The 16,421-nt window shown below is 47.4% G+C and overlaps 1 protein-coding gene across 3 annotated transcripts in view; it reads left to right on the top strand.

Moving 5' to 3' along the window:
• The first annotated feature begins 511 nt into the window (after positions 1 to 511).
• Positions 512 to 16,421, top strand: part of FOXN2 (forkhead box N2) — a 30,846-nt gene continuing 14,936 nt past the window's right edge. For 2 of the 3 annotated variants that reach the window (XM_033055858.2, XM_033055856.1), the window contains exons 1-2: positions 512 to 608; positions 12,193 to 12,743. In XM_033055858.2, the coding sequence (XP_032911749.1) occupies positions 12,207 to 12,743 (537 nt within the window). In that variant the 5' untranslated portion in view covers positions 512 to 608; positions 12,193 to 12,206. The other variant, XM_033055857.2, reaches the window with a different exon arrangement.

The raw sequence follows: 16,421 nt of genomic DNA, 5'->3' as shown, positions 1-16,421 counted from the left end.
TCCTCCTGCAAGCGACTTCTCGAGGTCTTCTTTATGATGTAGAACTGCGAGTGTGCCCGGTGAGCAAACAGCAGAGCTGATGCCCTGGTGGAAAGCTGAAAGCCAAAAGCACGAGTGGACGAGGATGCACTACAAGGCAGGGCAAACACGGCGGCTTTTTTTGTCAAGAGGATTAAAAAAAAATAAATCAAAAAATATATACGTATGTAAGTATATATAAAGAAAATGAGGAAAGGGAAGCGAAACTAAAAGGAGAGTTTATGCATTTCTACTTTAAAATTTTTACAATTCGGAAAGTGCTGTATTTCTGGGGGGAAGCGGAACCCCGGGCAAGCAGCGGAGCCGGGAGCGCTCCCGGCCCTCACGGGCGCGGGGCGGCGGCGCTGCCAGAGGCGCTGCCAGAGGCGGTGCCGGCGGCGGGGGCGGGAGCGAGGGAGGGCGGCCGGGAAGGAGGCGGTGGCGGCGGCGGGGGGGCCGGGCCCGCTCGCGGTTGCCATGGGGAGCGGGAGGGCGGCGCCGCCGCCGCTGCGCAGGGAGCAGCTGCTCCCTGACACATCCCCCCGCTGCCATATTGTGTCCGCCGCCGGCCGCGCGGCTTCATGACCGCGGTGAGTGCCGCCCGCCGCCCCCGCGCCCCTCGCCTGCTCGGGCTGCTCCCGCGCCTGCTCCCCGTTTAGCTTTCGCCTTTGCCCCGGGTTTGGGGGGTGAGTTGTTTTTGTTTCCGACGCTCCGCGCGGGTTCCGTGGGGGAAGGGGAAAGCGCGGGGAGTGTGGCGGCGGGTCCTGCTGTACCGGGGGAGGGGGCGGCGTGAGCGGCGTCCCCTCATTCCCCGCGGAGGGACGAGGCGCGGGGGCGGCGCTTCCTCTCCAGCCGCCCTCGGTGGCGATGCGTGGGAAGGGGGGTCCCCACGCACCCCCTCCCCGCGGGGCCGTGCACCCGCGGCTCCTCCTCCCGGCGCGGCTCCGCGGAGCTCCCGCCCGCCGGCTTTCCGCGGGGCACCCCCTCCCTTCACCCGCTCCCCCGGCGCCTCCAGCTGGGATGATGGAAAACGCGGCCAGCGCGACCTGGGAGCGCGGCCCCGACGTGCCCTGGCCCCCGGGTCACCCCCATCCGGCTCGGCGCTTCCTTGGCTGACATGAAGGCGCTCTCGGCGTGGCTCCGCCGCGCCGCGCTGCCCCGGGCCGGCGGGGAGCGCCGGGGCTGTGCGGAGCCCGTGCCGGGCAGAGCGGGGGCACTGCGGGAGGCGCTCCGGGCTTCCCGCGTGTCGGGGTGAAATCCAGGAAACGGCTGGCGGGCCGAGTGCTCGAGGGCAGGCTGGGATCCGCACGTGGTCCTTCGGAGATTTCCCATTTTTTCGGGATTTTTTTTGGTGAAGTTGGGCGATGAGTTGGTTGCAGCATCACACTGCCTTCCTGCCTTACTCCTGCTTGGACACACCGGCGTGCTTGGTGTTCAGGTGCTGTGGGAGCGGAAACTAGCTTTTGTTGGTAAGGGTTTGGATTATGACAAGGCCCAAACAAAGAGTAAAACGAACAAAGAAATAAAATAAACCTTGAAGACGACCCAATAAAGTCTTGTTCCTGCTGTGGTGCCTGCCTGTGGATGGATGCTGTGTTACAAGTGTGGAGTTAAACATGCTGATTTGCGGTAGACTTAAATGCTGAGAAAGCAATTTGATTAGCTTTATACCTAATCTATGAAATCAAGATAACTTTTTATATAATTTACCATGTATATATGTGTATATATGCCCACATGCACTCTCCAAATCTTTTTATTGGTGGGCTTACATGTAGACAAATTTAGTAATAGGTGGGTTGTAATATACTGAAATTTAACTTCAGTTTTGTTTCTTGATTGGGATTTTTTCCCCCCCTCCTTAAAGTCTGGTGGGATGCTACATCTATGCAAGAAAAGTTCAGCTGGCATTATCTTATGTCAGGAAACTTGAACTAGTTTGAAGGTTGCCGGTTGTTCTTTTTTTTTTCTCGGCAGGTGCCAACTCACATTTCCCAAGCTCTGCAGAAAGTAGTTGGACAGAAGTCTGAACTGAAAGCTCTGTAGTAGCAATTAGTGCAGCACAGGGCTTGAGCTGATGAACTTAGCCGGGTGCCTGGGCGTGTTATCTGTGAGCTGCAGTGGGTCAGCTTCTGCTGGGGGCTCACTTGTGTCCGGCTGTGCCACTGAACTTTTGTAGAAATAGAGAGGAGGTGGTGATTCTCACTTGATGTGTTTGAGTTGCCTGAAATACCTATAGGACTTTACTGTACTTTTTGGTTTTTAGTTTTGTTTGGGTTTTTTGTGTTATCAGGTGTGCCCATAAACTGAGCAGTGCTGCTGTACACGGTGTTTACACTTGCAGACTGCGGTGGAGGTGCTGTGTTGGCTGCCCTGCAGGTCCTGAAGGGAGCTGGAGGCGCTGGCCCTGTATCAATCCAGGCATGTGGCCCTGAGCACTCTCAGGGACCTTGCTGGAACAAAACTTGGTTGATGTCTTTGTTGGCAGTGTCTAGACCAGAGGATGAAGTTGTGACCTGCTTTGGGTGCTGCTGCTGGGGCTGTGCTGAAGCACCTCTTCAGGGTGCCCAGAAGTAAGATTTTTTTTGTCTAAAAGGGGCACCAACCAAGGAGCGTGCTGACTCAACAGCTCCAGCCCCCACAGAATTTCTGCTTGAGGAGCCTTTCAGGGTCCTCTAGAGAGCTTGGGATTGAAGGCACCAGCATTGCCAGCAACTCTGTGTCAGGATGTGCCAGTCCAGTAAGTAGTGGAGCAGATAGAGGTGTGTTAGTGGCCCTGCTAAACGAGAAGTACTGCCTGGCAAGTGAGTGGAGTGCCTTGGGAAGAAGACAGAGGCTTAGGGATGTGTCAGGCTGATCTCTGCTGTCTTTATTAACCACAGGCTCTGTTCCACTCAGTGCAATACACTTGAAAACCTGACGTGTTAAGCAAAAGCAAACTCTTCTGGTGAATGAGATAGTTTGGCATCTGAAGATGCTGTACATGGGTAGAGTTTAAACTGGTGAGAGAGCCATAGAGTTCTTGTGCAGAACTGTTTGTTCCCATAACATGGGAATGCTTGGTTTCATGTTGATTTCACTGGGGTTGTAATTCCACCTTCCTGCCCTGACATCTCTCCTTGCCTATTCATTGTTGGGGTTAAAAGGAGCTGCTGTTTATGAGAGGAAGTATCCCAGGCTCTCAGAAGTCTTTTTACATGTGCAGGTTTGTGATACCTTATCAGAAAGAGCTGCACAGAGGGATTATAGCCAGCGAGGTGGCAGAAAGGATGGTGTTGGGAGGAGTGATAGTGTGCCCCCAGCCACCACTGCCACACTTCTCTTTGTGCTGTTCCATGCTTTGGGATGGTCTTACTGCACTACTGTGGTGCAAATCGAGCTGTATGAAACTCAACTTTCCTTGCCTGGCTGCGAATGGATGAAAAGCAGTCTCCAGTCCCTGTGACAAATGGCTGTCAGCAGTCTGGATGAATGCTCGCTACCTTTTAGCAGAGGTGCAACTTCTGGGTTATTCCCTTTGGCTCTTTGAGCATTTGCAGTTCCTCCTTCCCGGTAAATGAGTGCATTTTGTGGTAGCTCATCTGTAGGATGTCACTGCACTGATGGTAACTTCTTTGAGGGAAGTAGATGGAGGCACTGAGTGCCTCATCCCAGTGTGTGTGTGTTGCCGTGCTCCACAACTGAAGCGTTGGGCAACTTCCTGCTCTGGTGGCTCCAGATGACTCAGGGCAGCACCCAGCTCTACTCTCAGCAAGTGCTCGCTTGCACACCCTGTCCACATGGGGAGGCTCCCTGTGGCTGCATGTGGGGTGTCTCTTTCCAGATCCAGTGACTGCCCTGTCTCACAGGGAGAACACAAGAAACCCCTGAGATGCTGCTTCACTTTTCTTCTGGCTGTATCTTTGTGTGTGTTTGTTCCCTGTCACGTTACACCTGCTGATTTGGTGATCATGCTAGGTGATGGTGAGCTCTCCATCTCATCCTCACCATGCTGGGTAAAAAGCATGCAGTGATGTTCCATGATGCTTCCAAAATACAATTTAGGTCAGCAAGAAGAGACAGCTCTCTGTGCTTGGGTAATATATTGCATGGGATGGAAGAAGTACTGCCTGATGCCAGCCAGCATCTTTATGACCCCTGGTACTCTGCTTGCTCCCTGTAAAGTATTATGGCTGTGGAAGTGTGAGGGTTGGGTCACTCCAGGCTGGGAGGGTGCTGCTGAGTGCTCAGTGCTGGTCTCTATGGTCAGCAGCTGGGAAACACAGCAGCTGTGTTCGGGGCAGGAATACCCATTTTAATGAGTGGTTGCTCAGGGGCACCAGGACCATTTTAAGAGAAACCTGGAATTTGTGAAGATAGGAATACTTATCCTGAAAGTCAGTGATGTGGATTTTGACCTTTTTTTTACTGAGTGCATTCAAAGTTTTTTCCCATTATGTTCAGACTAGATTTAGCACTCCCTACTTTTTCCTCAAGGGTTTGAGAATGTTAGGGACTCCATTAAATTGACTACTCTAGGCATCATCATCCATCCCTACTCTTCTGCACACTCAGCCTTCGTGTCTTCTCTCAGGTTATTTTCAGTGCATCCCTATCTTGCAGTTTGTCGCTACTTTTAGTTTCCCAGTTTAAGTGTGGTCCCATGCTTGCTTTCTTTTCAACAGTGTCACTGGGATTTGTTGTGTTTAGATTTGGGGCAAGTACTGGATATGAAGAGAGCTCAGAACCTGGGAAAGTTTCATGAAGTAGAGCTGAAGGAGTGGGACCTGGGAAGCTTGCTGCTGAGCAGCAGCCACTCATCCCTTATGCTCTGGTCTGTGAGGATCATCCCCAGATCGGTTATCTGCCAGTTTGGCTTGGTTTGGGGATGTCAGGTACTGAAAAGTAGGAGGGTTTTTTGTTTGCTTGCTTGCTTGTTTGTTTAAACAGAAAGACAAATTCCACACTGGTGGAATAAAATTAAAAGCAAGCTGGCCAGAGAGGTCAGCCCAGTGAAGAGCATTGCTTTTCCTTCCCTGGGCTCTGGAGGACAACTTGCACTTTAGGAGCAGAAGCTGGGAAGCAGCAAGTGGGAATGGCTTCGCAGTCACAAAGTGTGGCTTTTCTTTTTTGGTCCCTGGTGGGACTTGCCAGGACCAGAGAGTGCTAACATGTAGCTATCTCTCAGGAAAGCTCACATTTCATCAGCAGAGAAAGATCGGAGACCTTACTTGACGAGTTCCACAAGAGTCTTTATTTCATGCGAAGGGTGGTCAAGCAGGGATTCTCTCAGAACAAAGGGCAGACAGCCATATTTATAGGTTCAGGGAGGATTCAAACTACAGCCGATAAAAGTTTATGCAAAGAACAGCATCCAATCTAAGTGAGAAGTTCTAAAGGTGAACTGACCAATTACACAGACTCATTTCTAACCAATTATCTTCCGAAGAGTTAGGACAGTGACCAAATTCTTAAGGAATTTGGCTCAACCTTGGTATCTAGGATACCTTATCTATTCTAGCAAGTTCCAGGGGCCAGGGCAAGATGGCTTTGGAGGAATCGTATAATCCACAGCAAAGCTGTACTGATGAGGTAGTTTTGTGATACAGCTCCAATGGTGCTTTCCATTTAAATCTTGCAGAAGGGTCACATGAAGTGAAGCTTCAAGTTGTTGGTTTTCCACTGGAAATCGGGAGTTTTAGTGCTAGTAAGGCTGAAGGAGGCAGAAAAGCTGTATGGAAAAGACAGCTTTGTTTTCTAGCATTGGTAAATTGGTACTGACACCAGCTGAAATGTAGCTGTGTTCACTTCTGTTTCAAGAAGACAGTAAAGAAACACACAGAAAGGTTACCCTGGAAAGAGAAATAGCATCAGAATTATTTTGCTAGTTACTTGCTCAAATGGCTTAGCTGTGAATATATCAGTGGTTTACTTTTTTTGCATTTTAGTCCACTTAGCAAGCACAGTATTGAATTTAAGGAAAATAACTCACAAGCATCTCTTGAAAAGCTATTGGCTGTAAAGTATTTTTCTTGAAAGTATTTATTCCCTCCCCTTCTTGTGTCTCACCAAAGGTTTTTTTTCTTAATAATTTAGATTTCACTGCTTGTTCGTGTGTGTGTTTTATTAAAAATTATTATTTTTATATCCTAATTTCTTTGTTAGACTCTTTTTATGTGCATATTTTAAATCTGATGAACAGGGAGCCAGGTCCAACAGTGACTGCAGCCTCTGGAAAAGCTTCACGTTTGCAAAGACTCTGAAGACAGCAGTGGAATAAATGTCCCAGAGGCTCTGGGTTGTGTGCAGGGTCTGAATTGGGGTCAGGGCATGTCTGAGCTCACATATCATTTTTCTTTCAGATACTTGTGTCAAACACAAACCCACTTGTGTGTGTATATGTGCGTATTTAATTTTTAACAATGCAAACTTTTATGAATAAAGTTAGTTCATCTGCTCCCTGCCCTTTCCTGGGCTATGATAGGGGTTTGTTTAATCCCTTCCCTATTGCAAGATTTCTTAACTTCTCTTAATATTTGACCTTTGAATTGTTTTTCATTACTTTTTTTCACTACCCTGCCTTTAATTGTTTCACAGATGTGGGAGAACATTGACATGAGAGAGACTTGGAAGTATTTCTGCAAATCCCTGGAAAACCTCTCTTCCCCTTTGAGCCCACCAATGCCAAGGTTCACATGAATCCACTGAGCTTATGGCTTGTCCAGTCCTTTGGTTGGTTGGTTTTATTTTCAGGCTGGATTTAAGAAGGTGATAAATGCCTTTTTAATGTTTTTTTTTTTAAACCCATTATTTTTACTTTTCCTCTGCTTTGCCAACCAGGAGGAGCAGAAGGGCCCTGCCTGCTGTGGGTGCTGCCCCAGGGAGCATCTCTGGATGTTCTTTGTCACCCAGGTGTTCATCTCTTCCACAGACACTGGGTCCCAGCTTGCTGAGATCTGTGACTGAGAGGTGGTTTTATCCTCAGAAGACTGTAATGCCTTTAGTTGTCTTGGATACGTGACATCATATAGTGTTATAATCAAATATAGGCTTTCTCAGGGCTGGGGGGGAGGATCTCAGCTGCCCTCCAGCAGGGGTGTGAGGTGTGCAGGGCATGGGCAGCCTGAGACAAAGGAGATGAGTGGGGGGAAAGGCTGAATTAGTAGGAAGCAAAATGGTTTGGTGTCATCCTTTTAATGCTCCTGGTCAGGCAGATGGGTACCTTTTATTGATGGGTTTGCATTAGTTGTGCCAATTTTTTTTTTTTTTTTTTATTTCCCTTCAGCATGCAAAGACTTATAGTTGGTCCTGTGCTATGTGCACAATAACTTGGAAGTTTATCCAGTTTGGGGAGGTGAGCAGTGACAGTCGTTTATTTGTCTAATTCTTGGGCTGTTTTTGACAACACACACTGATGTATTTAAGTAGGACAAACCTTTATGCTTCTTGTAGATGCAAGTGAATATGGAAAATCTATGGAGCAGTTTGCTCTTGGTGTAGCTGTTTGCATGCAAAAGCACGTATCAATTGTCTTAAATACTCTTACAGAGCCTGTTTGTGTCAGGACAGAAGTTGCGTGTGAAGCACAGCTGCCAGGCTCTGTAACTTAGGCTGCACCCTGAGCTGCTTGTGGAAAGAGTGTGTGCAGAGCTGTTGTCATTAAGTGTGATATGGCTAAAAATATTTTTTCCTGAATTAAAATTATGTTTCACTCCTCAGACTTGGACAATGTATATGCAGGTAAGATTTTTTTTTTTTAACCAGGAGGAAAATCACTGTTGGCAGGCTCCAGGTCTTCCCACTATTAGCAGAGGTGACATAGTTGCTTGGCTGGTCCTGCAGAAATAAAAAGGTGCATTTAGTTGTGGAGAAGGTTGTCCTAACCCGGGGCACTGATGCTGTGCAGGTGCCAAAAGGGCACCTTTCATCTGATGCCATGGTGAAGAAGGATCAAGCAGCTCTGTTCTCATGCTAACTTGGCATGGACAAGGCTGTGGCATCTTCTGACAAAAAAACTGAATTCTTTCTTGCCAGTTCAGTGAGTCCAAGCATGGTGGCCACTGAACTGATACCTGTACACTTACACCTGCAGTGCTGCTGAGTTTGGAGGAGGTCTCTGTTGGTGGGATGGTGGCATCTGCTACAGCTTTGTCCTTTAGGCCTGGATTCTGCTGGAGCTGAGACTTCTTCCGAGAAGGGCTGCTGCAAAATAAACCTGCTTGCCTGAGGATATGCTAAAGTTTTGTTTGGACTTCCAGTTTTGTTAAATGGTTGATCTTTATTAAAGCAACTTTGTCTTCATTAAATGCTCACACATAAAAGCATTTGCTCCTGTGGCAGGACGTGGCAGTGCTCAAGGTCTTCCATCAATTCAGTCACAGCTGGGGGTGTTTGTGGGGCATGCAAAGCTGGTTTAACCCAGATGTGCTCTGCTAGGCTGAGGACCTTTCAGTGCTCATAACCTTTCCCAAACTTTGCTCTCCAGTGAGTTTGAGAGAAGACTGCAAAAAGTATTGCCTTGTCTTGAGACACTGAGTCTCCTCTGATGTGTTTGTGCTTCTCTGGACCCGAGTGCTACCTTGAGATACCTGCAGCCTTAGTCAGCCCCTTCAGACCTGGGCTCTGCTGCTTGGGTTGTGAGTGCTCAGTGAAGAGCAGGTCTTCACTGGGCTTTGGGTGCTGGGCTGCCAGGGATTAGCAGAGAGGTCCTGGCTTTTATGTGATGCTGGAAGAAGGTTGTCTCTCTCACCTCCTTTTCTGATGCATCCTAACTTTTATTTGAGCAGCCTCAGTTGACTTGGCAGCCTTTTTATCTTCTTACCCTAGAATCATAGTTCTCTGTCTGTAATTACCATGCAAAATGATGTGCACCTCCACTCTGATACTTTGAAGGCTAAATGCTTTGGTTGGCCTTTGTTTTGAAGGTGCTAACAGGATCGTCGAGTTCCTTAGGATTTGGATGCATGAGGCTCTGCTTCCAGTTGAAGGTGTTAATACCAGTGAACAGCAGTGTGCTGTGTCACTCTGTGCTCATTGGGAGGGTAAAGCACATGGGCAGAGCACAAACTCTTCCATATTTTTCAGAGGTGTGCTTAAAGCATATTATTTTTGTGTTTGTCTGGCTGTAGGTTGCTTTCTGGCTCTGCCTACAGGGCTGAGGCTGTCCCCAAGGGAATTATCAAAACATCTGCACTGGAGAGCTGCTTCTGTGCTCTTTCCTTCTCACGCTTTGTTCTCCTTGCTCTTACTGTGGTTTTTCTGCTGGGTCATCCCTGGGCACAAAACCCTGCCAGTTTACAGCAGAGATGGCTTTGGTGAATCCCATGACCCTTATGTAAAACCTTAAACCCCAAATATTGGAAGTGGTGATCTTGAAAATGACAGCTTGGATGCTGTGTTCTCACAGTCATGTTGGCTTATAGGCAGAGCACACAGGGAGAAAAAAATGGATGTCATTAAGGGTCTATGTGAATGAAGAGGGGTTCTGGAAAGTACACAAGCTAACCCACTTGTGTGCCTTCAGTTATGCTCCAGTGGCACTGGTGTTGCCCCTGTGATTTTATTTTTCCTTATTTATTAGTTGATAATAGTCTAGTATGGCCTTTCTAGAAAAAATACGACCTTTCTAGAAAAAAAATAATTCTGATCTGTTCATGTAGAAGGTGTGTGAGGTGGTGAACTAGGATAAGAAGGTAATGAGATGTGGATTTTTGCAATGCCTCTACTAAGAGAAATATGACACTAACCTATCTTATTTACTGTAAGTATGTTACCTGCAAATAATTTTTGTTTTCAGTTATGGCATTAAATATGCTAATGGTTCTCTGCTGAAACATAGTAGCATGCAAACAAGTAGTGCATTGACACCATGAAGGCTACCTGATTATAAGTGCCAGGTTAATAAGTTGTTATATTTTTTCCCGTGTTTTTCTGAGAAGACTGAGCGTGCCCAGGCCAGTTTTGTGTCGAAAACGGACTTTATTGCCCCCTTCCCCTAAGAAATGAATGCAGTGACCTCAGACTTGCATGTGTGCATCAGCATGTGCATGTTCTTGATCTGCCATGCTGATGGAAGGTTTGTAAAGGGAGATTTCATGTAACATGAACTGAGAGCTAAAATTACCAAAACATGGCTGTGAGGTGTAAGCTCCTTTGTAGCTGCCTGAAGTGGTGCTGAACAAGGGGGTAAAGTTAATCACTATAAAGGGAACAGAGCAGCTCATGTTGCAGCAGAGTTGGGGTTTGTCTCATTGTATGAATTTTATCACTAGCTTTTTGTTTGTTGGTTTTTTTAATTTAAGAAAGGATTGAAGAAGTGGCATGAGCATATGCATATATGGCTATGTTTAAAGCCAGCCATTGCTGACTGCCAATATAAATTTGCTCTGGTGCCTTGGGGGAGAAGTAAATTGTAGGGAGAGCAAAGCTATTCTTGACCAGCTATTTGAACAGCTCTCTTTGCTTTAATTTTTTTCTTTTCACTGACTGAGCTGGTAGTTAATCATATTCATCACTGCACTTAATAGAATAAGAAACAGAAAATAAAAAATTTATGGATATTTTCCAGCACTACTACTGGTAAAAGCATAAGTGCAGGTGCTATTGTCAACACAGCTTTGCAGTAGCTGGTGCAAGAGTGTGTGAGCAGATGAAGAGAGGAATAAAAATTGCTGGTGGGCAACACGGTGTTTCCTGGGGGAGGCACAAAATGTGCACCTCATGACTGCCTGGCACCAGGCAGGGGCTGGCAGGACTGGGGAGCATAAAATGGATTATCCTGTTGCCTTTCTGTGTCACCACGTCACTCCTCCATTGCACGTATCGCTCCCCTTCTCCAAAATAAAGAGGTTGGGCAGGGACATGGTGAGCTGGATGGGGCTGGGGGTGGCAGAGCCAGGCAGTGGACACTTGGTAGGAGAAGATGCAAGTGCAAGGAGACAAATGTTTACTGCAAACTGGTGTAAGAAAACATCCAGTAACTGTGTGGAGCTGTCTGGTGAGATGTGATATGGAAACTGTTCTCATCTTGAGCTCTGGCGCTGGGACCTGGAGCATGAAACCGGAATGATAGCGCTTACAGGGACAGGGAACTGGAATGGGGTTTGGGTTTTTCTTTGGTTGTTTTGTTGGATCTTTTTATGGTTAATATGAACCTGAGCTTTGCTCTGTGCTATTTACAACTATGAACTGCATCCGCAGCTGGAGTGTCTTATGTCTGTAGTGAACGTGTATGTACATGTGCACCCCCTACATCTCTACATTGCTCACATCAGCAGGGAAAAAACAGCTGTTCTCATAACATAGTCTGCTAGAAGATCCCTTTTAAAACTCTACAAGCAAGGTGGTTTCTGTTGGCATAGTGCCTCTAAAGCATGGGTAGCCTGTTAGACCATGAATAGAGTGGCACTGTTTTATAGATAATAGTGTTATAATTAGGGTTTTAGTGTTTTGTTGTTTTGGGTTTTTTTAATCGAACCGGTGAGCCATTGTTCCTGCAGGTCTGAGCTGCCACCCCAGTGGTTGGTCGCTTCCTGTTGAGAACTGGTCCCAGCACTCTCTGCTGTGCAGGGAAGCCCAGGTGAGGGCAACAAGCCCTTGCAGGAGGGGAAGAAGATCTTTTAGGTCCAGGCAGCTCTGTGGGTCCCAGGTGATTAATAGATGGGCTGGCCAGATCTTCCCCTGGTAGAAACAGGCAGCAGCATTTGGGAATAACTGTGGCTTGTAGGGGGTTATAAAGATTTCATTTGCACTGAGACCACAATAGACTTTATTCTGATTTAAGTTTGCAATTCCTTTTTCACTCTTTGGACACCAGTCCAAAGGCAACCACTGCTAAACAGGGTCAGTTACAATATGAGTAACTTAAGAGTTAATGTGCGAGCTGAATGGATTAGATCCTACCTGTTAAGGTTTTTTCCAGGTTTCAGGTGTTGACATGAATTATTTCTATGTCTGAACTGGTGTTTCTAGATAGATACAGCAGTTTCCAAGTGCTTCCCATAAGCTCTGCTATAAGCCAAGCACATGCTCACGAGTTGACTGGGAGGCTCCTGTTGGACCTTGGCTCTCACCAGCGGCTTCAGTGTTCATGCAGAGCATGGGGATGGTGCAGCCCCACGCTTGGATTCAGTGTGCTCCTGCTGAATGTCATTGTGGTATGTTTGCAATGATTTCTGACCGTGTCCTTTGTTGCAGACCAATCAAGCTAAATGGGTCCAGTCACTGGAATGACTCCGGATAAGAAAGCTGAAACGCCCGGAGCAGAGAAAGCTGCAGGACTACGGCAGTGCCATGGGGTGGGCAGCCTGCCCGACGCAGGCGACGCTGGCAAGCCAAAGGCCACTGTGGTGGACAGGGATTCAGCAGATGATGAGCTCACAAATTTGAACTGGCTGCACGAAAGTACTAACCTGCTAACAAACTTCAGCCTCGGCAGCGAGGGCCTTCCAATTGTTAGCCCCTTGTATGACATCGAGGGTGACAGTGTGCCATCCTTCTCGCCATCCTGCTACCAGAACCCTGAGAAAAAATCCTCCACTTCCAAACCTCCTTACTCTTTCAGCCTTCTTATTTACATGGCGATTGAGCAGTCCCCCAACAAGAGCTTGCCAGTCAAGGAGATCTACAGCTGGATCCTGGACCGCTTCCCCTACTTCGCCACGGCTCCCACCGGCTGGAAGAACTCGGTCCGACACAACCTCTCCTTGAACAAGTGTTTCCGAAAGGTGGAGAAAAGCCATGGCAAGGTGAGACCTGGCAGGAGGGAGGTGCAGCAAGTCTGAAATTCAGGGGAGATATGGAGAAGGTTCTGCTGTTTTTAAGCACGTTTTGTTTGGGTTGTTTTTGCCCCACTTAACACTTTATTTGTAGATGGAGGTGGTTTGGAAATGCTGTTTCAGGAATGACAAAAGTCACCGGGTTTTGTTATTTATTTTTGACCTGTGTGCATCCTTTTTAATTCTGGCACACAAGGACTCTTGTTTCCATTTACTTAGAATTTTGTTAGCCTTCAATAACCAGCTTGAAATTTCAGATAACTCTCCTAGGAATTCTTCTTGATGAAACCTCTTAAACTAGTGCTTTCTCTATTTTCCGGTGCTGAAATTGTGGGATACGTTCCTCCTCTGCTTTTCCAGCATGGCCATGGCTACAATTGTAAGCAGAGGAGACTGTGGGATACCAGGCAGGGAAGCTGGTAGTAGGGGTGTTCCCCCTCTGGGTGCAGATGTGGTCCTCTGCAAGGTGCTCCTGTTTCTGGGCATGTACTGGATATACGTGGTTGAGTGTTCCTCAGTCCAACAGCTTTCTCAAATATTAAAATGACTCTTCCACTTGTGATCTCCTGTTACACTTAGCACAGCTCTAGCTTTCCAGTAACCATATTAATTCCTGCATTTAATGGACTGTAATGCTTTAACATATGTCATAAGATGTGCATCTCTGTGTAGTGCAGACACACTTCTTAGTGTCAAGGATACTCTTTTCTGTACAAGTTCTTTCTTCTTATGATTTATATGATTTTACTAGTGACTTTCTTCCTCCCTCTCTCATTCCCCATCTTGTTCCTCAAAGAGCTGGCTCTGACTTAAATAAACTAACAAACCACATACTGAAAGTCAACAAACAAGTCCTGTGCTTGGAGGTCGGACTTGGTGGTAGCAAGCTTGTTATCAGAAATGCCTGCAATGCTTGGAGTGCTTGACAAGCTCTCACTGTAGAGAGGGGTCCTGGGGCTGAGTGGGCACTGGGGAGGACTGCCTTGTACTGATAGGACTGAACACCACTGCTTCTCAATATTTCTGCTTCTGCATTAAATTGTTAGGGTGTAGGATGTAGTTTTCACAAGCAGCAGCTTTGCCCTTAAAAAAAAAAGTGACTTTTCATTGCAATGTGGCAAGTCCATTAATTGCCCCATTGCTGAATTCTGCTTAGTGTTAGGATGGTCTCTTAACATGGCTCAAGGTACTGTAATGGGATAACTGAGATGCTCAAGCTTGTCCCTGTGTGGACAACTGGATCTGAGCAGGGACCACACACTGCTGTAGGTGACAGAAGTGCTGTTAAAGGCCTGGGTGGCTCTGTCCAAGGAGGTTAATACGAGTTTCAGAAAAATTAAGGCAGGAAAGAGAAATCTAAATTGATATGAGTTCCTTCTGTCTGTGGATCTGCCCTTTAATGCTGTGATGTGTTCCAGCCTCATGGGTTAGGAGTTACCTGTCTTGGCATTTGGGTGGCAGGAGCTTGACACTGCCTTGTCCCCTGCTTACCCTGGCATCTCCATGAGTACTGCTGGGCTCAGAGGGTGGCTTGCTGCTCAATGTGACATCTCTAGTAGGAAGAGCAAAATGCAGAATATCTCCCACTGCTACTAGCAAGGTGATGCTGATGTGCTCTGTCAGTGGTTTCCCAGGGCTCCAGAAATTGCACAGCTCTGTAATTCTAAAGAACAGAAACTGTGCTTACCAAAAAAAAAAAAAAACCAAAACCAAAAAGCTTCTCCTGAAACTTTGCTGAAGCTTCCTCATTTCTAACAAGCAGCAGTTCAGTCTTTACCCTCTGCCCCACTTAGAAAAGGACCAGATGAGGGTATTGCTCCAAATTCTTCCTGCAAAATAAGTCTGTGGCACACAGCAGCATGCCTCTGGACCCCATGGGAGTTGATCTGGCAGGTGATGGAAATGCTGCAGACCTCTTTGGATGAGCTCCTCAGGTGTCACTTCTTGGAGCAAGCAGCAGTTGCTCACAAGCTCATTTTGCTGATCCTGTTGCCTGTAACCATGTGCTAGCCATGCCTCTGGGTGCTTTCCTGAAAGGGCAAGATTATTTTGTACTTTTTTTTCCTTTTTTTTCTTTGTTAATGGCATTTTGTACTTTAAAGGGACACACAATCAGCTTTCTTCTATGCCAAGTGCCTGTGGAAGCAGAAAGGTCCATGGCATGTTGTATCAGAGGAGCCTGGTTTATTTGGTAAATGATTCTGAGCTCTTCTGTTGGAAGAGTCTAAATGTCTGGCAGTAGGGGATGGATGGTGTGTGCCCCTGCATCCCAGGGCAGGCTCTGCTCTCTGACACCTCCCTGGCTACTGCTGCTGGCTGTCAGCTGTGAAACCATCTCTTTGAGGTCAGGCAACAAAAGAAGGAAGAGTCTGTCCTCATCTTTGCCATAATGCTGATATTTTGTTTTGGATTGGAAGTGCATATTGAAGGAAAGCTGATTTTTCCCCAGTTACCTTCCTGAACTGGCACTGCAGGGCAGTTTCAGAACACTTGCACTGGACTCATTTTGGCTGGTGCCGACCTGCAAGAGTTGCTGTAGGAGCATGCTTACTGTGCCTTGGTGGCTCTGGGGGTTGTCCACAAGACCCCGCTGGAGCAGATCTGACCAGAACATCCAAGGCACAAACAGGTGACCCCTAAGCACCAACTCGCTTATTCTGCAGAGCTCTTTCCACTAGACTGTGCCCCATCATGTTGCAGATGTAGCTCTGGATGGTCATAGCTGTAGCTGATTGTATATTTGCATCAGCCAGTTAAATACTTGCAGGCTGCAGCAGTTCAGGGGTCTAGAACAGCATCCAACAGAGATTGGGGGACAACTGTCCTTGCTTGGACCACTGGAAAAGATTGTATGTTGTGCTTCTCTTCTGATGAGTGGTGCTGAAGGGAAAGTAACTGCCTTGAGATGCCTCATGAGCCAGCATTGCAGTCAAGAGGAAGAACTTCTTGTGCCATGGGATCATGAGGGATGGACATCATCACCCTGCTAAAGTACCCTTGCCTGCTCTGTGTGCACATAGCACACTGCTGCTGTACCTAAGTGGTGTGTCAAGGTTTACCCCAGGTGACAGACCTATGAGCTGAAATACCCTTTCTTGTAGAGCTGCAGTCGAGCGCATGTCTGCAGTCAGCCAGGCAGATCACATTTCCAGTGGGTCTATGGTAATGGTGGTGATGAACATCAAGGGGTGATGCTGGAGCAGTCCCAGGGACACCTGCTTCCCTTCCAGTGTTCCTGCTGTGGCCCTGGTGCCACTGAAGATACGAGAGGTGTGATTGTGAGTCAGTGATCCTCAAAAGATACAGCTCTTTGCATCAAGCACTGTAACGTTGCCTTGGGGCTGGGGAGGGAGGTGCCTACACTGTGACATTGCTTTTTTTGAGGGAGTAGCATTTGCTCCACAGCACAGGAGGACCTCAAGTGAAAAGGGGTTTGGGGCTGAAAGCCATGAAGAATCTCCCTGTTCTTTGCTTAGACTTGTTTCTGTGATTACAGCATTGGGGATTATTCATTAATTGATGCTGAGGAGAAGAGGTGTGAGGAGGCAGGATCAGCATCCACATCAAACATTAATTTGGCAGGCCCCTGCTTGCATGGATGTTTCCCTGCCACTGTTTCCTCTAGAGGCTGGGGGTTACAGGCCTTGA

The sequence above is a fragment of the Catharus ustulatus genome, chromosome 3 (genome assembly GCF_009819885.2).
Source record: "Catharus ustulatus isolate bCatUst1 chromosome 3, bCatUst1.pri.v2, whole genome shotgun sequence".
Lineage (NCBI taxonomy): Eukaryota > Metazoa > Chordata > Aves > Passeriformes > Turdidae > Catharus > Catharus ustulatus.
This window is presented reverse-complemented; position numbering and strand designations above follow the sequence as displayed.